The sequence below is a fragment of the Channa argus genome, chromosome 1 (genome assembly GCF_033026475.1).
Source record: "Channa argus isolate prfri chromosome 1, Channa argus male v1.0, whole genome shotgun sequence".
In the NCBI taxonomy this organism is placed as follows: Eukaryota; Metazoa; Chordata; class Actinopteri; order Anabantiformes; family Channidae; genus Channa; species Channa argus.
In genome coordinates, this window is record NC_090197.1 from 29,460,033 (window position 1) to 29,486,790 (window position 26,758).

The following is a 26,758-nucleotide window of genomic DNA, read 5'->3' on the forward strand; positions in this document are numbered from 1 at the left end:
CACACAGATGTAAAGAATCAGTCCACATACATGTTAAAGGTGCTTGGCTCAGTGCACAGGCTGATTTACTTCTGGTACTCAGTTCAGCTGTAAATATTTGTGCACTGTCCTGGACTCTACTCAGCTCAGTTTAAAGAAGCTGCTCCTGAATCCATGACTATGTTACCAATCCTGTTACTGTCAGGTTTCTCCAGGACAATTTATCTAACTCTCTGGTGACTGTGTCAGGGGTCAGAAAATGTGTCTAAAGTAGTGGAGTAATCTGATTACTGGTGTGCAGCTGGTTTGTGATTTTATAGTAACCCGATAACTATGTCTTCTGCTGTGAGTGTTTTCGGACCATGTCTGCAATGGGAATGTTTGTACATGTGCCTACATGGGGACCCACAGTGAAAAACTGTTGTCCTGTGATCACACTGCTTGGTTTGGTCTTTGTGGTGGGGACGCAAAGATCTCCATGCACAGTTTTGTGTTTGTCAGACCCAGTTCATTCTTTCCCTCATCTACGCACGTGAACAGTGGAGGTTACTGTCACATTTCAGAAAACAACTTTCCCGAATCGTACTTGTTACAAACATAATCATGGGCTCAAATCAACTCACCTTTTTCCATTCTACACTTTGAATAGAGGCTTATTTCTTTGTGAATTCTTGTGTTGTGTGTGTGACGTAGCTCATATTGTACTGGCAGGATTGTGACTGTCATCTAATTGCATTAATGTATATAGCCCCTGTCAAACTAACTAGAAGAATCATCTTCCGAAACAAATAAACATAATAAACTATTTATTACAAAAAAAAAATGTTATTGTCCATAAATTGTTGCAGGATCTTTGGTTTTCAGGTGGTGATTTTATTGTTTCCTGGACAGTTGGAGCTTTTTATTTCTCTAATGTCAGGAAAGATATCATTTAAGGGGTTTGTCATAATAATCTGGAAAAAGAACAATCAGCGGTGACTACAAGTGATGTGCTGTGATGTGAATAAGTTCTGGATATTTTATCCACTTGGAACTTGGTCCGTAGTGGATCCTCTTGCAGGAACCCAACCATAGGGACGTTTGCAGGATCCTGGTCATCTACCTTTTTGTAGAAAGATAAATTCATTTATGCAACACTGATGTGAAGAATGTTTACAAAGCATTTCTAAGTGGAACATGCTGCTCTCTTCAGCGGAAAACACACACATGCTGCTATGAAACTGGTAAGTTTAAACTTTTTAAAAATGTTTTAAATTATAATTATTTTTACCTGTTATGCTATCACACTATTGTTCTTCTTCATTGGAGCTATGTTAAGCTGAGATTATACTGAAGCTCATGTCTCCTGCTGAAATATGGCTGTGCCTCCAGTTCTCAGCAGAACATGCTGAAAAACCTTTAATGAAAGTATCAAAGGGCTTTAAGGTAGCCTCTGACTTTTATAATCCAGTGTATGTTGTGTCTGTGTGAAATTTGAACTGAAACCAGTATTGGGCATAAGCCCCAATCCTACATTTATGTATGTGTACTTGTAAAACATCTCTGATACTGAGCTAGTATCGATACCAGTTTAATCTCTGCAGGTAGGCAGGTGTGGAAAAATGTCTGTGGTTTAGAACTGTTTTAAGATAACTGATGAGAACAAAAGTAAAGCTGAACACAAACTCTGCTGTGCTAAAGTCTTAAGATTTAGTTACTAACAGCCATAATCATGTTTCTCAAGAATATTTTAAAAATGTTTAATATTTGCAACTGTCATCAGCAACAAGGAGGGTTATACGTTCAGTAACTACAGCGTTATCTGTTGTTCACTTATTTTACCTTCATATTCCTGTGGAGACAGTCCATGTTGTCCAGACTTCTCCATTCAGGATTTTCGCCCTAAATCTTTGCTTTCTTCATCATTTTCTCAGCTAAAGATGCTCCGTTTATTAAAAACCGACTGCTACCATATTTGTTTTGGCAGAAAAACATTTACATTCTTGCAGAATTTGCGTAACTGCAGTGGATTGATGAGGATTGTACTGTCAAGCAACTCATACTACAACCAAAACTGTTTAGTGTCTGTATTAGTAGTAGGTATCGGTGAGCACGTAAACGTAAGTACTTGTACTTAAATAGTGGTATTGGAACATCCCTAATTTTGTTTATTTGATTTAACATTGGACAGTAAGTTACTTGCTGCTTGATTTCAGCTGAAATAGCTTTTATCTAGCTCAGTGTCCCCCTGAAGTGTAGCTGGGCTGCCATTTAATCGAGCTCTGCCAGAGCAGGTGCCCTTGACCTAGCTTTTTGCTGCATATGTGAACACCTCTCAAAGTCAAATGTGCTTGTGTATCATCTTTTCATTTAAAGTGTCTTTTGTGGAAATCTTCAGACACGAATGCTACGCGTGAGATGGAATTTTGCAATGACCAGTGAGGCAGTATCAGATCCTCTCAGCAGCAGCTTTGAACCGCCACAACATTAGCAGAAGTGTTGAGTGAAAAACTCACAGGTCACAAGACCTCTTACAATAAGATGATTTTTACATTAAAAAAACATTAAAAAAGGGCGCACTGACTTTTGCATGTGACTGTACTCTCATTTGCTTACCTGCTATTTATGTGGTTATTACCATGTTCTCTGCTGCATTGTGTCTTTGTAGATTTAGAGAAAGTGTATGACAGGGTGCCGAGAGAGGAGCTGTGCTATTGTATGAGGAAGTCTGGAGTGCCAGAGAGGTTTGTTAGAGTGGTGCAGGACATGTATGAGAGCTCTAGGACCGTGGTGAGGTGTGCTGTAGGTGTGACAGAGGAGTTCAAGGTGGAGGTGGGTCTGCATCAAGGATCGGCTCTGAGCCCCTTCTTGTTTGCTCTGGTGATGGACAGGCTGACAGATAACGTTAGACAGGAATCGCCATGGACTATGATGTTTGCAGATGACATTGTGATCTGTAGCGAGAGTAGGGAGCAGGTGGAGGAAAATCTAGAGAGGTGGAGGTCTGCTCTGGAAAACAGAGGAATGAAGCTTGCCACAGTAAGACAGAATAAATGTGTGTGTGTGTGTGTGTGAATGAGTGGGACCCAAGTGGAACGGTGAGGTTACAGGGAGCAGAGGTGAAGAAGGTGCAGGACTTTAAGTACTTAGGGTCAACGGTTCACAGCAATGGAGAGTGTGGAAATGAGGTGAGGAGGCGAGTGCAAGCAGGTAGGAACAGGTGGAGAAAAGTCAGGTGTGTTGTGTGATAAGAGTATTAGCAAGAATGAAACGAAAGGTTCAAGACTGTGGTGAGACCAGCGATGTTCTTCGGCTTAGAGACGGTGGCACTGAAGAAAAGACAGGAAGCAGAGCTGGAGGTAGCAGAGCTTAAGATGTTGAGGTTCTCTTTGGGAGTGACGAGGATGGACAGGATCAGGAATGAGGACATCAGAGGGACACCTCATGTTAGATGTTTCGGAGATAGTCAGAGAAGCCAGATTGAGGTGGTTTGGTTATGTTCAGAGGAGAAACTGTGAATATATCAGTAGAAGGATGCTGAGGTTGGAGCTACCAGGCAGGAGGTCTAGAGGAAGACCATAGAGGAGATTTATGGTTGTAGTGAGAGAGGACATGAAGTTAGTTGGTGTGAGAGAAGAGGATGCAGAGGACAGGGTTAGATGGAGGCACATGATTCACTGTGGCAATTCCTGAACGGGAACAGCCGAAAGGAAAAGAAGAAGAAGAAGACCATGTTCTCTACCATGATATCAACATTAATGTTGATGAGTGTTGCCATGGCTTCTGTTTATGTATTGCAAAAATGTAAGTTTACAAGGAAGAAATCCAGTCAGGGACAATCAGAAATGAGTCTGCTCCCATGTGGATAACACAACACACAAAGTGCACAAGGAACTGTTGAAATTGAGCTGTATGAGGGAATTGTACATACAATCTGGGAATAATTAAGGTCATTGTTACCTCTGTATGTTAAAGGACACCTTCACTGATGTTGAACTTTGGATCTAGATTGAGTAGTACAGGTACGTGAATGCCAACTAGCTTCTTTGACTTCCCTACAATAAAATGTATCTCTTCTAGCAGAAAAATGCCTGCAGATGACATCACTTTTAGGAACCTTTAGTTCAGATGATGTCATCTTGTTGATTAGCTGCCATTATGCAGTTTGTCAACCTGCTTTTCCAGAGCTCCCACAGATGACGTCATCTGAACTCTTAATTATGAAAAACTCCTCCGGGTGATGTCATCTGGAGGAGTTTTTCAGCAGAGAAATATTTTCATATAGGGAAGTTTAAAAGCATTGATGTACATTTACACCCTAAAATAAAGCCATAAGAAGCAAGTTGAAAATTGAGGAAGTTCCGCTTTAAGGTTAATTACACACATTAACTACATATGTTACAGCTACAATATGAAACTTAAGCTGGTGCTACCATGAGAGGTCAGTCACCTATACTCCGCTCTGCTATAGTTATCTACCATCTGCTACACTCTGACACTCTCTGCTCAGTCTTTCAGGTATTAACTTATTGTAATTTGATAATGGCTAAGTTAAGCTTAATAATCAAGCAGAAAACCTTGGTCTTCTATGATTGGTCAGATGTGGAGAGAAGCTTAAGGTTTTGGAGCACATTTCTACTAAAACAAGTTTCATACTGTAGCTTTGAGTCTTCGCATTATGTTCCAGACCTGTTGCCTCCACAGGTGCACACGGGGCGCACCCTCCTGTTGTGTATTGTCACACTACTGTAAAACTGTATATTTTGCTTTTAAAGCAGCTCCAGTGTCCTGATACTAGACAAGTCTGACCATCTTCTTCCAAACATCATCCACCTTAACCCCTCCCTTAGTCATGTCAGAGCTGATCATCATTGGCTGCAGGAACTCAGATCTGCAGGCAGCAGAGGATGGGATTGGCTGACCGTCTGCCTGGAAGACGAAGGTTTGGACGTCAGCTAATGGACATCGGAAGTGGAGGAGGAGTAGGATAGGAAGGAAGAGGAGGAGCTGAGTGGGGTCTAAATCCACAATGAGCCGGCTCTGCTGCAGACAACAAGTGTTAATCAGAGAGAGATGGAGGAGGGCGAGGGAGGATAAAACGAGCCTACTGTAAAACACAGAGAGAGAGTGACTGCATGAGAGAGTGGGGAAAGATGGTTACCACGGCAACTCAGGACGTTGCTGCAATGAAGAGGACATACAGGTAAGGTTACTGCATGTGTTTGTGAGATAGAGCATTGCTGCACATATGTTTGCATTCGTTAGGTTTTGCGAGTGTGTGTGTGTGTGTGTGTGTGTGTGTGTGTGTGTGTGTGTCGGTGGATAGAGCAGTGCATGCTGGGTGGGGGAGAAGGTGGAAGAAGGAGGGAGTGTAGGGGGAATCCTATTAGCAGACTCCAGAAAAAGTTCTGTGTGGGTGTTTCTACCTGTAGAGGATCAGTTGTCAGCTTTGTTTTCAGTTTTACAGTTTGTTTCTTCTTCAGTCATTTGTCAAAACTCAAGCTGCTTTCAGGTTTAGACCGTCTGCTTGTTTTTCTAAAAATGATAAAGTGATTGTGACTGGAGTTAAAGAGCTCATTTGTTTGGGAAGTTGTTCCTTTAGATAATGTGGTGCAAGAAAGTATTCCCATTTTACTTTTCCTCCACTGCATTTATTCCAGTGACTTTGCAGATGCAGATTCTTAACAAAAAATTAAAGGGTGGCATCACCAATTTTCATTTAGTTTAGTGACATCACTCGCGGGAGTTTTTCATAATTGGTTCAGATGTCATCTGGGGGAGCTCTGGAAAAACAGGTAGACCATTAATAACAAACTCCATAGTGTGAGCGATGAGATAACGTAATCTGAACTGAAGGTACCTCCAAGGGATGTCATCTGGAAACATTTTTCAGCTTGAAGAAAAATGTTTTGATATAGGGAATTTTAATGGGATTTATGTACATGAACTACCAAAAGGCATAATTTAATCATCTAATGAATAATGTTATTAATGAAACACCTGTCACTTCATAGTGGTTAAACAAGGAGATTTAGCTTTTATTCAGCACTGCAACGGTTTTTTAAAAAGTTTGTTTGCAGTTTGCACAAATGTGAATGGAGTTGATGAATATTTTCTACTTTTTTTTAAGTTGAGTTTCTCTGGTGTTTGGACTTGAAAATGATTGAAAGTAGTGCAGCTTTCAGCATTTGCAGAACAATTGAGATGTTTCCATTGTGTTGCGATGTTTTGGATCATCTGTGGAGGTTTGATTGATGTGTCTGAAGCCTTTTTGTCTCTTATTTAAACCTTTAACACATTGTTGTCTTCTGTATATTTGTAATTTTTTTTTGTTGGATCATCCCATCTGAAACTTCACACTGTCTTCTTTATAGAAGCTTTATCTACCTGGTTAGGTTTTGTCACAGATGGCAGTAAAGTGAGGGATCTGGCTGTGAGAAATTTGAAATAGTCTATAGTCTCTCACAGAGATACTATTTTCTGATAGTTTACACACTAAAGGATTCATCAGCTAAATTGACTTTAATTAGTAGATTATTTTCAAGGATGAAAATAATCTACAACTTTTTTCCACCTGTACATCAGTATTGGTTAATGACCTTACATACTTTTTTTTGGCACTCAGCAGGGGAACACCATAACCTTTACCTATATAGTGATATTTTGCATTTATAAAATGAATTTTGAGTTTTGATGTTGAGCTGTACAATCAGCTCAGTGAACACGTTCCACGTTAACACTCAGTTTTACTCTAATCATGGAAAAGCATCCTCTGTAAACAGGATGTTTTTGTGTTGGGGATTTTATCTGTCAGTCTGATCCAGACTGGAGAGACAGATCTGAAACTTGAGTCTGATCGGTTCATCTCTGCTCCCTGTTTCTGTAGATTTATTCACACCACTGAAGTTCACAGATTTAGTTTTTTAAACTGTGGTCACATGTTGCTTAAGAATTGTAAGTTGGTGAGTCAGCGAGTTGCTTGTTTGGTTTAATTTATTACAGATGTAAAATCTGAATCCGACCCAGACCTCTGTCTCTGATTTCGCTTTCCTTTCCAATATCTCAACACGAGCAGCATCTCTTGGGATTCAGATTAACTTAATATGAATTCCAACATTGTTCTGATGGAAACTTTGTGCCCCTGATGGCACATTGTGACAGACTCTGTAAAGTGTTACTTTGAGCTTAGTATTCAGATAAGTTCAGCTCCAGCTACCTGTTAATAATGTAAGAATGAATGTTTTTTGCTAAGTTAAGAGAACAGAAAAGAAATGGGTTTTAGATTTACACTCATCTGTGATTTCAAATGACCCAGAGAGGGTAAGAAGAGCAGAGTAGAAATGAAGAATTGTTTCAGTTTATCACTAATGGGAGACAGACCTGGGTGGACTTTGTGTAGCTTTGCTAGAACAGTGCAGCTTATTTAACACAGTTGTTTTAAAGTGTGTGTTGTCTCATAGTAGGTTTCACAACAACAGGTTGTTTTGAGTTTAAAGGTATTTATTACAAAACATTGATCAGTTGAATAAACAATGATTGAAACTTGATTTCAATAAACAGTGTTTGTTTATTCTGTTATGAATTGTAACATTAGGCTGCTGTGAGTCTCATATTCGGGTGTGTGAATGTGTACACAAATTGCGCGGAAAAAGGCAGCTGGATAACAGAAGAGCATAGACTGTTCCCTGAAGGCCCAACCATACTTTGCAAATTCTTGGACTTTTTCTTTTTTTACCACAACAAACTAACGTCTTCTCAGTGCTGCCATATGTGTCCATTTCCATAGTTGAAGCGTGTGCTGCACATACCCTGTTCATGTCCATCTCTGGACAAGGGTCTGCGGAATGTATTACGGTCTACCTTTTAAGGTTTCTGTCAGGAATAAACACTATATGTACAGGGTGTTCTTGCCAATAATTTGCCTCAGCTGTTGCAGATGCAGAGTTTCTGCTGAGCTCAAACTAATCGGTGCGTTATATTTAGTACATAAACTAATACATGACAGAGAGACTCAAAATACCCGACACTTTATTTTCACATAACATTTTCCACTAGCCAGTTTTCATCACTGGCACAATTAAACTACTATTTCTTTTGTTTTCCTTCATATTCATTGTTCATTTTAATACACTGTATGTACTTTCCACAGGTAAACGGCTAAAAATTTTCAATGTTCAAATCCATCAACCATCTCTCTTATATTTATAAAACGTTTAAAGGATATCAGTCCTCCAATTTGCAAAAATGTCACTCAGTTCCATTCAGTCATTAATTTGTCACCGCTTATGGGTACATCCTGGACAGATCACCTGTCTCAGGTACATGAACAGACATACACTCACATTCACACTTATGGGCAATTTTACATTCACCAATTAACTTGATGCAAACCTGCAATCTTCTAGTTGTGAGGCAGCAGGGCTAATGACTCCACCACCATGCTGCCTTCACTTGGTTTCTTTTTTTAAAAAACATACATGTGGTCTTGCAGCATGTATAGATGTCCTAGTGTCTCAGTGAACTCCCTCCATCTCACTTCTGTAAGCTATTAATCATCAAACGATATCTAAGTTGTTGTTGTTGTAAATGGATTGAAATACAAACTTCAGGTTATCTTAGGACAATGGGTGTTGTGTTTCTGACTGTCAGTGGATGTTGATTCTGTGTTGACTGCACAACTCAGCAACTCACTGCACTTCACTGTTAAGCACAGAGACATGTCGGCATTCAACTGACCACCATTTAGGGTTAATGTTTCGACATATGCACAATTTTAACGGATATTTCACAAAATAATATTGTAAATATTGCTCTGCTCAATAAAATCAACATGCGTTGATAAGTAATCTGTGAATATTGGTTTAATTAGTTTTACATTGAGTTTTGTATCCTTCATCTAACAGCAGAGAGGATCAAAATCAGCCTTTTGGCCAATCATGTTCATCACATACAAGGAGTTCCCGTCACTTTAATCCAACACAGTCCCATATGCTGTTTTAAGTGGATATAGAAAGAAGCAAATGTGACAGAATAGACTCTAAATAGACTGTTGATGCATAATAAAGTATGAACAGAGCACAATCTTTAAAGGCTGCACAGAATCCTGTATTAAATAAGCGAATCAATTTAATGAATGAGCTTCATTGGATTAACAGACATTTGTATTGCAACTGAAATGTAAATGTGTTTTTGGAACAAAAACCAAACCTTAAGCTATACACACGTGGATACTGTCATTCCATTAGGATTTTCATGGAATGCATGATGAATGATTTTATATAGAAGTTTTTTTTTTTTTTTTTTTTTAAACTACCAACAAACAGATTAATTATTACACAAGCTGTTGTTGCAGAGCTGTTGCACACAGGCCTCACATCTGCGCTGTCCTTGAGATTGAAATTGACCTTGAATATATATCTGGGGTGTACATCTTTTGGAACTGTGCTTTTCACTTGTGGTCATGACACACTAAAAATTGATAAGCTAACACTGCTTGGTTTACAGTTGGACATTGTCCTCGGGCTTCCATTTTCTCCTCCTTTCATGCATGTAGAGAACATCCAGTAGAACAGTCTTATTGACTTTGTAGCACCCTTGTCGGCCCAGACGAATGTGATGTGAGCTGACGCAGCTGTTGATCTTAGTGGCACTAGTTTTTTGACATCTTTGGTTTTTTTTTGTGAGTGTCAAAGCTTTTACAGCAATTACGTAAATCCATGTTGATTTCAAGCTTTGGCCCTTTTGACTTCTGTAAGACTGAGACCCAACTTTACAGAAGTGCAAAAATCCTCTTGTTTTAACATCCTGTTTTTCTTCTTTTAAAACTTTTTTGGGCGGGCTTTATTTATTTATTTTTGCTTTATTTTAATGTTTTTCTTTTTACCATGACATTATTTGTTGTTATTTATCTGAGAATGTACTTGCCTAATACCAAGACCTGTTTTGTTTTGTTTTTTTGACAAAAAACCCAATTAGTGCTTTCATTCTAAACAATTTAAAACTCAGACATAACTCCTATCAAAACACCCACTAAAAAAATATAAAATTTAAAAGATGCATTTTGATTAATGAAGAAAATCTTACACTGTAAACTGTTGATTAGACAGTTTGAGGTATGGTTGCTGTTTCTCACCTGAACGCCCTCCAAGCTGCTTTTCCACATCTATTTATAGAAAAATCAAGCCCTTATGTCCCTTGGAGCCTGTTGGCCCACATGTTCCTGCCACCATGCTGGAGGAAGGCCAAGGACATGAATGGACTTGTAATTAATGTCTGTGGCATTTGATCTTAACAGAGGATAAATACACACAAACAATTTAGACCTTTAGGCTGAGAACCAGAAAGGCATTGTTGTGTTACAAAAGGAAGGATCCAACTAAGGTGAAGTTCTACCAAACCCTCCATAACAGCTTTGTCGTTTTATTGTTAAATAGTGAGCAATGACAGACCTGGGATCGGCTCCAGACCCCTGCAACCTTCAAAAGGATAACGCTATTATCCAGATCTCTGGATGTTTTTTCTGTGGACATTACCTCATTTGGTCTTTTAATAATGGTGGCGTGAATGTTTTCTAAGTTTTCTAACTTAACAACCTTGCCTCATGCATTTAACCACCAAATATTCACTGAAACCTCCTAAAGAAAAAAAAAACCTATTTTAAAATCATGGAAACTTCCTTTGTGACCATCAGAATGTATCACAGAAGTTTTAATGGCCACTGCTAGCTTTTAATCAATCCCCAGAACCTCTTAATTCAGTCGTTCCCAACCCTGGTTTAGTGTTGACATACTAATTTAATTTGTCTTCCCCAACCCTAAGATGTTATCTTCCATCTTGTAATTGACCAATCAAACCTGATCCAGGTAATCAGCAGAGCACCAGTTAGGTAGGGATGGTTGGAAAACAAGCAGGGGGTTACTGAGGATCAGTTTTGGAAACCATTGTGCATCTGCTAGAACCTATTTGATGAGCCTAGAATCTTCACAGTAACTCCGCAAATTCTTTCAGTGGCCTCTAGAACCTCTTAAAAAAACCCTTAAAACCTTTTATGGTATCACTATAACGACCACCTTGACCTTTTGACCACTTACAACATTCAGGTTGACCAGTTAATGACTTAATAAATCCATGCGAAATTCTTATAAAACCATTTCTGTACAACTAGTACTGCTAGAACATCCTTAAATTGCTCGACTAGGAGCTCCTCAGTGAATAGGCCAGGCTTCATCGGTATTTTCTGTTTAGGTTTATTTTTTTATTTCTTTCTGTTTTATTGCTTTTTGTTATTGTACTTGTGCTTTATTTATTTAAACACAATCAACTTAGCCTAAGGCACCCCTACCCCGTACCACCCCTACATCACAGCAGTCCATGTAACTTGCCATGTATGTGAAATTTTTGTTACAATATGTTGGGTAATATATATGTTGGGTTCTACACTGTAGAACCCAAAGTACTGCCCTATATTGGCAGTACTTTGCCCTACTTTGTAATGTACAGGTCTACAATGTTTTGACTTAGCTTCTGCCTTTAATGGATAAAACAGGAGGTGTTGCTGGTTTCTGGTTGTAGCAGAACAGTTTCGCCTGAGGGCACATGGTAGATTAACAGATGACTGTTGAGAAATTAAACTTGATGATCAGCTGAGGTTTTTTGCAAGTGCTATCACATAAAACAAAAGTGCTTTGCATTTGAATGTATCTTAGAATATGCGTATGTGTGAGACAGAACAGCAAACGGTGAATCTAACTAATCTAACGAATAAAATATTTTCAAAGCACATTATTTTGTTTTTGTTTTGTGAAGATTGTTTATAGAAACCACGTGAGATATTGAAGTAAGTTATGTTTAAAGTGATAAAGGCTAAGATAGACTCTGACCTGACTGCAAAGGGAACCATCTTAAGAATAAAATTAGAGAAAAAAGTGTGAAATGTAAACTTTGTTTTTGCTTCCTTCTGCAGATTGAAGAAGTGATTGTCATGTGGATCCTAGACCCTCATGTGGATGATATTCCAGCCATGCCTCTGATCTTCATTAAATGCTTTTGATGAGCTCTTACTTTAGTACCACAAGTTTCAGGGTCCTTTTTCAAAATTAGCAAAGCCAAAGAAAGGAAGAAGTTCAATATGGCTCAGGCAGGCAAAGTCCTCCACCTGTATGTTGAGGTGAGGTCTGTTGCTGAAGAGGAAGGGAAGTTGCCAGGAAGGGGAGATGGTAGAACCGATCACCTAATGCTTCAATGTCCAGACATCCTCCCTCACTCCCGGAGAAGCTCCACCCACTCCAGTCCCAGCCGCAGCCCAGATCTTACCCCAGTCACTCAACATCATGCTGGAAGTGGAAACAATACTTTACCTTCCCAGAAGTCTTCCTCTAGGCACTCGGTCAGCTTCCAACTCAAAAACCCAAATGCAACGGGGTCTCTGACCCAGCTTCACCATCACAATGGGCTTTATGACACCTGTGATCAGTTGCTCCAGGTCCTTGCATCTGGAACAACCAGTCCAAGCCAGCATAGCTCACCAGGACCAACATGGCTGACTGCACCTTCTACACCTACCAGCAATAACAGGTCCTGTGGTGCCCCAAGGATGAACGAGGAGGAAAAGTCGTCTGTAGTAACTTTTGGCTACATAGAGAAAGCTAATGTTCATAGTATGGGGGGTCGTCGTGCCTCTGTGGGCCAAAGTGAGTCTGGCAACAGAATGAAAGGGCAGTTACTGCCTGCCCACCTCCAGAAAAGGTTGAGTGACCCGGTTTGGTATAATGGTCAGCCAGAACAAGGTGACCCTTATCATCTCTACCCATCACAGAAACAGTCCTCAAGGAGCTCCCCCCACCCTCCAAAGGCTACCATTGATGCAGTAGCAAGAGAGGCCACCTACAAGGCCTTGGAAGAGTTTGGATCTCCAGAACTGAGGCGACGATTTGCAGCTCGTGAGACAGACAATTGCAGCCCATCAATGCCACGGTATTGCCAATCTTCTCGCTGTCAGTCCTTGGGGGGATCACCTATCCTGCCCCGCAGCACTCTCACACTGCCATCCAGGACCCAGCTTTTGGAGCTCGACAGGGGAGTCTGTCAAGCTTCATTGAATGGATTACCCAGAAGTCCTGGCTCTGACCACCTGTGCACCCAGACCATGAATTCAATGATCTCAAACTCAACTCATCACTCCGATGGTTTCCGCCAGAGCCCACAGAGGCCATGGGTGGGGGATGACAGCCCCAGGATATCAAACAAATTTCACCCACCTTTACCTGCAGGGAAACCCACAGACATCCAGCATGAGATCCCAAATCATATATTACCTGCCACCAACCACTTCCATACTGGCAACCAAACTGGTGGAAACTCCCAACAGAGTATTAATAGTAACTACAATGCTAACTTCACCAGCATCAGTCATAATGCTCCAGACAGTATACAGTACAGTAATAAGGACAACTCAAACACATCTAGCAAGACTCACCACAAACCACCATGCTCTAGTAGCAGAGCCAGTGATGCGGCCAGCCCCACCAATGGCAGAAGAAGCATCTCCCCATCCTTAAATCCTGAAGTGGCTTGGAAGTTAGCTGTGGAAGCTACCAAACGATGTACCACTTATGCAGACAGGAATACCCCCTCTCCAACACCTTCTCAGGCTGAGTTACTGCAGTCAGAGAGTCCAAAGATAGGAGCACCCTTTCGAAGAGACCACCAGCCATATGCCACTCTTCATGGGCAACTCTCCCCTGAACCTCTGCAAGCAGACAACCAGAACCAGAGATGGAAAACTGACAAACCAGTACTTCAAACACAACCAGGGCATACACCACCTCTCGTACCCCAGAAAGCCCCATCTTCACCCCAGCTACACCGGGCTGCTGCCTCTCAGTCGCCAGTCTTGGACCCACGACAAAAATGTTTGTCATTCAATAAGGACATGTCCACTGTGCACTGCTACCAGCAGCCACAGTTCAATGAAGACTGCAAATCCAACTTCACAGAGCAGAGACCGTATGATTACCTCTATGATCAATCACCTAGGATTTCTAGAAGACTTCTCTTAAGCCAGAACACAGAAGCACTCCCTGTGAGCTGGACTCCTAGGCTCAAGGAGTGGGGGGAGGCTGGACAACTGCAGGATAGGGACGAACTCTGTGAAGGAAGATCTTCATCTTCTGGAGTTTACACTCCTAGCAAAGAGGAAAATCCTGGAAAGAACAGAGGAGACAAAGGAATAAAGATGACAGGGAAAGGGTATGAGAGGCCAGTGCTATACTTGTCCAAGGATCAGAGGGAGGAAGTTCAGGATCTCACTGGAGGTGTTGGGATGTCGTCGCAGAGCTCCAGTGGGATAACAGGCAGTATGGGAGACAGTTCCCCAATGGACAGATATGATAGTCTGTCACCAGAAACCTCCAGCCAGTCCAGCTACGACACTGCAGACACTGGCTCAGGGATACAGGTTGGCTGGAAAGGAGGGGGATCAGGGTTCAGTCGTATGTAAATACATCCATTTGTGTAACGGGAAGCAATAATGCAGACCATTTTTGTTTATGAATATTATGAATCTGAGGGTGTCTGTCTGCAGAGTTGAAAATCATGTTATCAGAAAATGTGGAACTAATAAATTAGTATCAATAAATATGTAATAGTAAGCCCATCATTGCTGTTTAGTCAGCTTCTGTTTCAGTTTATTTTATCATTAACGATTTCCTTTAATAATCCCGGAAAAAACATGTTCCCAACGCTTTCTGTCTACATCCTAAGATAAATATTTTTTGTGTTTTAAGTGATTTGCATTAAAAACTGTTAAAAAGTGTTTAATTCATCACCTCAGTCAGTGTGTTTCAAAACAATCTTTAGAGCCATGAGACACCAAGCCCAACTTGAAACAAACAGGTCCAACAAAGACTCACTGCTGTGTTGAGTCCTGTCTGTGTAGTCTTCTTTGACAAGTGGCACTAGTCTTCTTTGACAAGTGGCACTAGAACACACCGGCAAGACGAGAGCCGACATATAGCACTGCACGTTCTGAGACCAGATATATACAAAGTGTAGACGAAGCAGAGTTAGCTTACCATTGTCATACTCGCTGTCTATAAATGATTTAACTGCTTTTAATTGATTTGTCTGATAAGAAGGCGTCATGGTTTCTTCTTGAACAATGATTTGCTTAGCATTAAGCAAATCAGTGTGATCTCTTCCTCTGATGTAACCTGTTGAATTGGGCAAAAAATTGCCAATGGGGATCCGACTTGTGGCATTGATATGAGACACATCCCTAAGACTAGGCCGAGGAACCTCAGATGGCTGATTGTGTCCCTGGTCTAAGAGAGGACATAGGGAGGCAGGAGTTTGCCTGCCCGAAGTTGCAATCCAAGGGTGTTTGACAACTAAGGCCCAGACACCTTTTAGTGAGAAGTCAACAGCCAGAAGATCTGCAGCAGACCTTTAAAAAGACTGTTGGATGTGGTCACTTGCCATTTCAAATATTTCAAACAGCTTTATCATTTATCTCTTATTCTGAAAAACATTGTATATGTTTGTTTTAATGATTTTAAAATATCAAATCTTTTGTAAAAATAATTTTTTAGTACTGTTAAATTCAACTGATACTGTAAATGTTTAAAATAAATTGTAATTTTTGTTTTTTTCGGATTCAGAAACACATTTCTCTTTTCTCCGCCTGCAGTCAGACGGCGGCTCAGCAACGACTCAGTCTTCGCGTTCACAGAAGATCGCCCGAGCCAAGTGGGAGTTCCTGTTTGGAGGCCAAACAGAGGAGAATCATTGCAGCAAAGGTACAGTGGGTCCTGCCAACAACTGTCTTCATTTATAATTACATTTTTAAATCATTGTCCGTCATAATGGAAAAAAAAGTTGTACAACTCTTCCTCATCAGACTGTACTATAGTCATCAAATGATTTTGGGTAAATAAAACATAGTTTACTGGAGAAGAGTTCTGATAATTTTAATGAATTTCAAAAATCTGACATAAGGTCTACACATGTAAAAATGTGACATGTGCAGTGAAGAAGCAATGAAGACTGCTTATTTTCTCAAAAGATCACTTTTCCTATAATAATTATTAATATGTGGTTCAATCTGTATCCAATACCTGGTGACAGCTGAACAGACTGAAACCTGTTTATAATGGTATGACTTAAATGAGACAGTTCAGATGCAGTCAAAATTATTCTAATTCTACTGCAAATTAGGTGTACTGGCAAAATGTACAAACTTTCACCTCTTTGCAGTGAACAAACCAGACAAAATCATTTTGCCATTATACATAATTTGCAGTAGAATTGGAATAATTTTGAGCAAGTCAGTAAAACAAAAAATTCTAAAGGTTATAATTAGTAAATGGGCAATAAAACCAAAGCAGCAACAAAGTCACAAAGATATGAAACTAAATTTTATTTAGACGTTTCATTTAGTTGATATAAAGTTGGGCCCACAGCCAGGTACTTTGATTTCAGTCATCTTTCAGTCACATGTTGTTTATGGCTTTTAGATTTGTTTTAGCTATTTCAGCTCCGCTGAATGCTTGCTATTTTGTTTTCACAGATTCACACTTAAAGCAGAGGATGTTCATGTGTTAAAACTTACTCTGATTTAGACCATTTAATTGCATAAAACCTGATGCACACAGAGGAAAAATTATTTCCTGCAGAAGCAGTAATTGTGTCATTAGTAGTTGCAGTAGAGGTAGTTTTGAACTACAGCAGGTCCATTACGTCTTCTTGTCTTGTACTGTTTCTTCACTCAGTGAAGTAAACAAGAAGCTTTAGTAGCTTCTTCTAATCCAGTTAGCTGAAGCTTATCATCAGCTAAAACAGGGCTCACAGTCAGAATCTACTCACAGGTATATGCCACTACTCACTTCCTGGTCTTTATTTAGAATGTTTTTCTGTCTCAGTCCCTTATATCTGAAGTCACTGATGTCTGCTGGGTTTAGAAATGTGAGGCCTTATCACACCTGAACATAGTCCAAATTGTAAGCTTATATTTATTATTGTCTAAATAATTTATTGGTGCTTTACTAGAAACATATAAACAGTTTTTTTGTCATATATCGGAAACTAAAATGTGAAATCCTTTAGTAAAGCCACAACCCAGGTCAAAACTGAAAAAACTGCCAAAAAGAAATTTGTTGGTTCTATTTTCATGTACTTACATTGTTACTGCAGAAATTTAGTCTTTATCACTCTGATTAAATACCACTCACTTCAACATATGAATCATACAAACAGACTCATTCAGTGTAACATGCAAGTGTTAATATTGTTGGGTAAAAGGGTGAAGAATTCACCACTGCTTTGTGTATTGTGACAAATATTGTGTGCACCGTGGTGGTCTCTGTCACCATCATTAACAATAACATACAAGTGATTAGTGTTTGAATGACATCACGATTATAACCGTGAGCCCCTTTCTTTTAATCCTGCAGACACTCTGTCCACAACACCTCCCACCACAGGCTCGCCAAGCCCCATCCCTCCTTTCTCCCTCCATCTGAAGGCTGTCAATCAGAGGAGGGGGAGGGACAGTGAGGGTCAAAAGTTGTCACATCACGAGGTGCGGCAGGTTGAGGTGGAGCTGGTGACCCCTGACCCTCGAAGCACCATTACCAAGACGGGCATCATCCGCCGAACCATCAAATACTCAGAGACAGATTTGGACGCTGTGCCACTGCGCTGCTACAGGGAGACCGACCTGGACGAGGTGATCTTGTTTCACCTGGTTTCACTTCATCTGGAATCGTTTTGTTCGTGTAGGATTAATATTCATTACTTTCGTTCAGGTGATGCGGGCAGAGGCAGAGGCGAATGAGGAGGTGGACTCGGCCTTCGGGAGCAACCACAGTGTCCCAGTAAACAGCTTTAGCCCCAGTGGTGCCTCCCCGAAAGCCCGAACTGGTGGGGTGAAGCAGGGGGATGAGGATGAGGAGGAAGAGGATGAGGAAGACGAAGAAGAAGAAGAAGGAGTGGTGAGCTGGGCCAGCGTCCGAATGCAGGGAGATAAACAGAGACAGAAGGCAGCAAAAGAGGAGGAAGAGGTCTTCAGTATGTTGCTCAAGGGGTGAGAGACCACACGGTTTTATTTAATTTAGTTACATTCAGCTCTACTGGCTCAACGAGCCTCATCATTAAAGTTTAACCTGAGCACTGTTTGTGTGAAGTAGTTTAAGTACTAGATCCTGTAGAATGTTCCTGTTGAAAACATAGAGAAATCCAAACAATAGTTAATCTAATATAACGAGCTGAATAGATTTAGTTCCCCTCAAATCAGAAACTAAAACCACACTAACAGTCTTGTGCAGTTATCACCCAACAAAAAAAAAAACTTTACCTACAAAGCATCTATAGTAAAATCTGCAAGTCCTCACAGTTTTCTTCTTAGTGGGATGCAGACTGAAAGTTCGGACCAGGAACTTCAGATCTTCAAGGACCCACAACAAACTGTAGAAACCCAAACATGCTGTGCATACATTTTTTTCAGAAAAGATAAACCCAATCTAAGCAAAGAACAGCCAGACCCAACCAGAAGAAACCCAAGAATAATAGGACCTGATTAAAAATGCGGATGAGCTGGGCTGAGAAAGACAGCAGCATAATGGGCTAAGAGTCAATTAGATTAATTATAGACAGCTGTAGTGAAAAAGAGCATAATCTTAATAATGATGATGATGATATTAATAAAACTGGGGTCCACATTGCACTTTATATTTCAGACTTTATCAGATGATGTATTCCTTTTTCTGTTGGTGAGATACGCTCTGACTTCTGAAAAGTGTTGCCACAGGTAGGCTGGAGTGCAGCCTTCCCTTTGTGAGTACGACTGTACTTGAACAAGCAGATTTTTCTCTGGGCCACTGGAAAACTCTACGCAGGGTTTGTTTACTATCTCTTCATCACTTACCAGCAAATTTTAACTAATTGATCTTTTAGCCAAGCACAAGACATTTAGGTAATCTATTCTAACCACAATGGCAGGCACAGGTACACAGACCACACAAATCACAAGATGTCACTTGTGTCCCCCAAAGGTTAACACAGCGTGATGTAACTTTACATTCTCTATAGAAGACAACACCTCAATTGAACTTCAGAAATGTTCATTTGTTTGCACGCAGGGAGTTACTGCCTAAAGTGTGAGACTGCCAACACTTTGTGTGGAATCAGGCATGCTCACATCACCGCTTTAATGCACTTCAAACTACAACATTTTAGAGCTGTCAGTGAGACTCCTGTAATGGCTGAAAAGCTGTGAAAACATTTAGAATGCAGTTTACTCACTAGATTTGCTCTAAATCACTTCATGTTGAACTGTGGAGTAGTTCAAGGCTGTGTTTGTGTGAAGGAATGGTAGCTGCAGGATTCTTGTTGTGGTAAAGGACATGATGCATCCATGTGCTTCACCTGCACTAGAACCTTTCAATTTTGGTGTTTGTTTCCTTTACAGGCTGTCTGAGCCTTTTTCTGACACCCACGGCGGCCTCAAGTCTCCGATCTCCGTGGGCAGCCCTCGCCGACCATCTGAGAGCAACCTGGACTCCTTCAGCCGCCATTTTGAAACCATCATGGAGTCTCACCGGGCCAAAGGCACCTCATACAGCAGCCTGGACAGTGTTGACCTTCTGACGTCCGGATCCACATCTGTGTTCACCTTCGACCTGCCAACTCTCACCCCAGAGATCCAGGTACAGTAGGAGATTGAAGCTGTAGTTAAAAAATCAGAGGAGACAAATTAATATGCCTTGAGTGACCTACTGATATGTTTATGTGTTCAGAGTCAGATCTGTGAGAGCGCCAAACAGATCATTGAGCTGAGCTTTGCCCCGCTGGCCCGACCAGACCCATCTGTCCCATTGGAAACGTCTCGCTCGGAAATTGCCCTCAGTGCCCCGGAGGCCAGGCTTCAAGGTGGCTCCAAATATGATTCTGCCCCTCCAGTTCGGGCAACGTCAGAGAAGGATAAGTGGCATCGTTCCATCCTCAAAGATGGCTTCAGAAAAGCAAGCTCAGCCCCCTCCCTCCATAGCAGCCCTAGGTAAGTCGGATCCACATACTGTTTTCCTTTATCTACCCTTGTACTGGCAGCTGTCTGTGGCACCAGACGTGCAGCGCTTTTCTGTGTGACTATGATTGAGTGCACATTAACCAAGTAACATGCAGGTTAAAGCTCAAGTAAAACCGTTTGAGACATGTAAACTCTGTCAGGTAACAATGTTACAGGACACAAAAGCTCTACATTTACCAGCATAAAGCATGCCCAGTGGTCCATGAAGTTATTGCAGGTCCATCTCATTAATGCATTCAAAAATATAGTCTTACTGTGGGAAACATATTTTATTGTATTATTTAGATAGATTTCCATGTATTAATTATTCTTTGAAAAATGAAATTAATGCAAATATATAACATAAAAGTGAAGGTGACTTTCTGGAATAACATCTGGTCTATCATTGATAGCTTGTGCTTTGCCAATGTTGTAATGTGTTCCTATCTTCTCCTTTTCCTTTGGGCTGTTCCCCTTCAGGGGTCACCACAGTGAATCATCTGTCTCTATCTGACCCTGTCCTCTGCATCCTCTTCTCTCACATCAACTAACTTCATGTCCTCTTTCAGTACATCCATAAATGTCCTCTTTGGTCTTCCTCTAGACCTCCTGCTTGGCAGCTCCGACCTCAGCATCCTTCTACTGATATATTCACAGTCTTCCCTCTGAACATGTCCTTTCCCACACTCTCCATTGCTCTGAACCATTGACCCTAAGTACTTCAAGTCCTGCACCTTCTTCACCTCTGCTCCCTGTAACCTCACTATTCCACCTGGGTCCCTCTCATTGACACACATCTATTCTGTCTTGCTGTGGCTAACCTTCATTTCTCTGCTTTCAAGAGCAGACCTCCACCTCTCTAGATTTTACTCCACCTGCTCCCTAATCTTGCTACAATTCAAAATATCATCTACAAACATCATAGTTCATGGAGATTCCTGTCTAACCTCATCCGTCAGCCTGTCCAGAGCTGATCCTTGGTGCAGGCCTACCTCCGCCTTGAACTCCTCTGTCATACCTACAGCACATCTCACCATGGTCTTACAGCTCTCATACATGTCCTGCACCACTCTAACTTACTTCTCTGCAGCTCCAGACTTCCTCATATGAAACCATATTGCTGCTTACAAAAGTAATGTGTCCATATGATGCGTAAAAATAATGTTCACCTACTTGTACACTTTCCTACAGTGGTGCTCAGGAGTGTTGGTCCATGGGTCATAATCAGTTAAAAAACAATGGTATAGAGTTATTTGACCCAGAATTAATGCTGAAGGGAAACGTTTTAAAGGAAAAGAATAAGTGAGCTGTTATGTAACTTTAGATATGACAAAATTATAATTTTTTGGAGGACAAACATCCTTATCTTTAAGCTGTTCTTACTTTGATTTCAAGAGTTTCACTTTGTCATTTTTGTACCATTATTATCCCAAGTGGAATAGAATGTTTACTTCTTTATTTGCTAAAATTAAGGATCTTGGGGCCTTTTGTTAAATTATTTTAAAGTCTAAAGCAGTCCAATCTAGTTGAATATAATCAAAATTATGTGTGTTTCAGTCATCTCTTTGTGCGTGTAGACTAATTTTAAAATCTACAGTGATTTGAAGGAGGAATATCAACTTGACTCGAGTTTGAAACCTGTAGAAAAAGAACGATAAAATGTAGTTTAGTGAAATAGTCACATGATTTTGGTAGGGTGGTAGTGATTCTTCAGATTGGCTGCAGTGGAAATCTGCTGAGGATTGTCTGAGGGTCAAGATTGTTTATATTTCTAAGTCTTTAAATACAATCAAATATGTCAGTTGTCAAAGTTAAAAAGACCAGAAGAATGAGAATTACCTGAGAATTACTGCAGTAACACTGATCAGCCACACAATGGCACTAAACCGTCATTGTGTGTGTGTGTGTGTGTGTGTGTGTTGTGTGTGTGTGTGTTGTGTGTGTGTGTGTTGTGTGTGTGTGTGTGTTTGTGTTCAGCTCAACTACACTTCAAACGCACTGTAATGAACACAAAAACACACAAATTGGTAGGTGGGTGAAGAGGGTGCCACTCAGCAACCTTACTCTTGAATAACTGTCTTGAGAACAAACTTCTCATTTATCTTTTCCTTGTTTTTAGCAGAAGCAGTTTTATGATAAACCTGGTCAAAGCCATGATGTTTAAATCTGACAAAATAAATGAACAGCATGAAATTCTCCACTTTTAACTGCAGTTTGTTCATTTCTGAATTTTATGACACTGCTCTTTTTAGGAGTTCACAGATGATCATTGAAAAACAATTAGTCACAAGTGTCTTCAAATGTTGGTGAGTAAAATTTCACTTTTGACTTGGAGAAAAAGAACTGAGACTATTTGTTTTATCAGTAAAATTAGGTATAGGCAATAAACATATTTGTGAAGCTGCTCTACGGAAAGTTTTTAGTAAGAAAATTTGACTGTTAAAAGTTGGAGAGTATCTTTAGTCCATTGATGCTGATAAATCACATCCTAGTGTTGTCTGAGAAAATTAAAATAAATCAGGCTGACAGCTCTGCTTTGAATTCAGGTACTGTATGTTTTATTGGATGGATCAAAGAAAAAAACAGTCGGTTATCGATGTATTTCCTTAGCCTGTCGTCAGCCATGCTAACAATAAATAATCTGTTAATTGTTAAATATCTAAAAACAGTTTAAAATTCCCGTCGTCATCATCATCTGGGTTCACTGCAGAGTCAGAAAACATTTCAGGAGCAAAGTGTCTATGTGGTGTTCTTCTAAAGTGCTGAGGAGTTTAGTTTCACTGTGCAGTGAATAAGTTCCACATCGTTTACTTGCTTTGTGGCTGTGCTTGAATATTACGGCTTCTTATGCCTCTAATTTCTGTCACTACATGTCTTCAAATGTTAGCGATGTAGAGAGAATTTGGACATTTACATACATCCACATCTCTTGAGGCTTTAGAGACGTTGTCTGACTCCTACACTCTGTCTATTCTCTTTAACCTGAGTTTGAATATTTGAATTTCAGCTTTTATCAGATCTTGTTCTCTTCCTTCACTCTCCCATCCGCACTGTCTGTTGTTTTTATACCTGGTCCTTCCTGTTAGGTCACACCTGGAGCCTGGCCAGCCCGGCTACTGTTACCACGGTAACAGTGGATTAAGTTTCTGGAGCGTGAGATGTCAGGGTTTAAAATGGAGAGAAGTGTCACGGTGCAGCACCTGGTCGTGACACTGATGGGAGGAGAGGTGTCAGGTCACATGACCAACTGAGGATGTCAGCTCTTTATAAACTGAGCTGACAACTTTACAAACTTTATAAACTGAGCCTTTTAGTTGGACTCAGAGTTTTTGTTTCATTTTGTTTTATTGCAGCTAGTTAACAGTAACGGAAGATACTTTTAAATTTGTTCATTTTAATTTGTATAATCTCCTTAATACTCTGAAGCCAGTGTCTCCATCTTTGCTGTGTGCAGTCACCACCAATGGTTGCAGGCTTTGTTACTATAGCCACAGATTAGGCACAATTACCAGTTACCAAATGCCAGTTTGTTCCTGGTGTTACATCTGTCTTTGTTGTTGCAGTTACTATGGTTACTGCTGTTTGTGGTGTGCATGGTTACCACAGTGATGGCGGTTGTTGATATCCCTGTGCAGTTACCACAGTAATAGTGGTTGTAGTTGTCTGTTGTGCAAGGTTGCCATGGTTACACATGTTGATGTTGACGCTGCAGTGACGACACATTTTATTTAAATCTGCTAAAACGGCGCCCCTTTTCTCAGGGTGTCTGTACTGATGTTGCAGACACCATGTTGTGAACTTTGTCTCACATTTTCAGAAATGTCTTTGTGCTGCTGTGTTTTCAGTTTCTCAGGTTTTCTGTGTGTTTTTTGTATAATTCTACAATCATAGATTGAAAGGCTAACATCAGAGGTGGATGATACTGAATTGTAAGAACCTTCTTGTTAATCAAAAGCTCCATTATTTTGTGTTTCTACATATGCTGCAGGTCGATGAATCAGTCTATTTGTCCCTTATCATTTTGTCTCGTTCACATTTTTAATTAGTTGATGAGAAATGTGAGCCATGTCACATTATCACAGTTCTGTGGCGTAGTTTCAGTCACGGAACATTTTTATTCTCTGTGGTCCTCTTGATCTGGTCTCTGTCTTATTTGGTGATCAGTTTTGGTTCCACTTCTTCTTGTGATCTATTCCCACTCTGCTTTTACTTTTTACCAGACCACGGTGGTCACATGGTGCGATTCCAAGTCGGCGTAAAAACCACGCCGTTAGAGCAGCTCTGCTTTTAGAGCTCCGATGGCTCACTTCAAACTTCAGCCTGCAGTCCGTGTGTGTGGTTCAGCTGCTCTGCTATTACAGACACTGTAAAGTCTGTATTTAACTGTGAGTCAGCATCTTATTATTCACTCCATGTCTTTATGTCAGTTCACCTTAGGAAACCTTTGTTTAAAGCCGCAAAGAGCTTTACTGTCCTTGTCATTTGAGAGAGAGAGAGAGAGAGAGAGAGAGAGAGAGAGAGATTTCTACAGGCGCATTCATAACATGACGTGTTTATTGTATCAATATCCCAATTCCCTTGGTAGCACTTATCACACAAATGTCATGAATCATTCAGGCGTCATTACTCCAGCTATGAATGCCAAAAATATGATTGTGTGTTTTCTGCTGAAGCTCAGTGTGTTTGTGTGCATTTAGATGAAGATCAGATCACATTTTATCACCAGTTAAAGCAGAGAACCACATTGTTCCAGGTCAAATTTTTCTTCCCAAAGTAGTTTACAGTTTTCAGATGATCAGTCTTGTTTTTCATGGATGAAGTAAACAGTTTTTGTTTTTTTTCTTCATGCTTGTGTGTGTTTTTAATATCAGAGATATTTGAGGAATGAAATGAAAACACACAGTGCTGCTAAGAGCTTTTCATTCTTCACTCTGGACGGCTTTTTCCTTTTTGGCCTCTATGAAATCCCTCCACTAGTTGTGGACACACACAGACCAAAATTTAATATTTTCCAGTGAAAAAAGAGCGAACAAAGTGAAAGCAAAGCAGAGACTGAAAAACATGGTCACACCCAAACTGCAGCAGCTTCTTCTTCCTCTTCACTGGAATGATACTCCTCCCAGAACACGTGCACAACTTACTAGAGCTGTGAGGACACTCACTGATGCATTCCTTAGTGACCATAAACATAACCATAAATTAATCTAATCTGAACCCTAAAACTGGGACTGAACCCTCAAACACACACTCTCACACACTTTCTCTCTCTCTCTCTCTCTCTCACTCTCTCTCACTCTCTCTCACTCTCTCTCTCTCTCTCTCTCTCTCTCTCTCTCTCTCTCTCTCTCTCTCTCTCACTCTCTCACTCTCTCACTCTCTCACTCTCTCTCACACTCACACACACAGTTTTCTTTTTTTTTGTTTTCAGGGAAATTCCACATGGATTCATTCAGCCAGAGTTTCAGAGACAGGATGGAAAGAAAGACCTCCCACTCCTGTCAGAAAATTGGAGACACTCCCTAAAAACCCACTGAAATCTATGTAGTCAAACCTCCTTGGCCTCGTCTTCCTCCTCCTCCTCTGTATCATTCATTTGAACCTTTTCCATCTGTTGTCTGGGGGCTGTGACCTCTGACCTGCTTTCTGTCAGCTTCTGGTTCAGGAATTGAAAAGCCTTTGCTGAGAATCTGTGCACTTTTCTTTTTTCATCAGACAAAAATTAGCTTTGTACTTTCAAGTACACATTTGTAGTAATTTGAGTAAATATAATAAACATGAGGTATTATTCAGATTAATCCACTACATTTGACATCTTTGCAAACTAACAAGTTGGCTTATACACTCACATGTCATAATAGGACTATATGTAGTATTTTTCTATTCAATAAAATTTAAATTCAACTTTATTTATATAGTGCTAATTCACAACAAAGTCATCTCAGGGCATTTACAAAATTAAGTACTTGGAGTACTTTTAATACTGATAGTATATTTCTCTTGGCATTAACTCAAAACTCATAAAAATCTCTTTATTTCATTTTTTACACTTTACAGATACAGCACCTGGAAAAACCGTGTGTGAGTGAGGGGTGTGTTGTTGACACACTTGTATAATTTCCTTGTTTTTATATTTTCTACTGCGACTTTTAATTACATATATGTTTTGTGAGCACACAGAAATTGAGAATAGGGGCCTCAGCTCCTCTGTACAAAACCCCCCAGACTGAATTGTTTACAGAGCAGCTACAACTGAAGCAGTTACGTATTTGTGGTCATTTTTATGCCTGATTGTGGGTGTTTGGGTCTTTGACATTGTTTTGTGACTATTTGTGTTAATTTTAGATGTGTGTTTTATGGTTAGTTTGTGTATATGTTTAATCAGAGTCTGTGTCTCTGCGGTCATTTTGTGTTTTTTGTTTGTTTTAATTTGTTTTTCCCTTTGGATAGTTAAAATGTCTTTGGATCATTTTGTGTATTTTAACAGAAATCGTCATACAAAGGCTCAGCCTTAAGGGGCCCCTGACCTCTCACCCCCCTGGGCCTGTGGTCAGTAGCCTGTTTGGTAATCTGTTCGTGCAAAGACATAGTTTTCCTCTTTGGTGGACAATAGTTATATAAATTTTATTCTCAAATGTAGTCTGAAGAATCTGACACAAAAGTTTTTTTCTGCTGCTGTTTATTACACTGCAGAATCCACAGTGATCAGTGACATGACAGAGATCAGCAGAGAATTAGGCAAAT

General features: G+C 40.3%; 1 protein-coding gene across 3 annotated transcripts in view; it reads left to right on the plus strand.

Moving 5' to 3' along the window:
* The window catches only part of psda (pleckstrin and Sec7 domain containing a), a 53,970-nt gene that overhangs the window by 2,931 nt on the left and 24,281 nt on the right, over positions 1–26,758 (plus strand). Inside the window, exons 1-7 of one of the 3 annotated variants that reach the window (XM_067480152.1) lie at positions 1,453–5,161; positions 11,921–14,413; positions 15,644–15,752; positions 17,406–17,680; positions 17,760–18,037; positions 19,421–19,658; positions 19,749–20,008. In XM_067480152.1, the coding sequence (XP_067336253.1) occupies positions 12,086–14,413; positions 15,644–15,752; positions 17,406–17,680; positions 17,760–18,037; positions 19,421–19,658; positions 19,749–20,008 (3,488 nt within the window). In that variant the 5' untranslated portion in view covers positions 1,453–5,161; positions 11,921–12,085. Of the gene's footprint in view, positions 1–1,452; positions 5,162–11,920; positions 14,414–15,643; positions 15,753–17,405; positions 17,681–17,759; positions 18,038–19,420; positions 19,659–19,748; positions 20,009–26,758 lie in introns of those variants that run through there. The other 2 variants (XM_067480143.1, XM_067480161.1) reach the window with 2 other exon arrangements.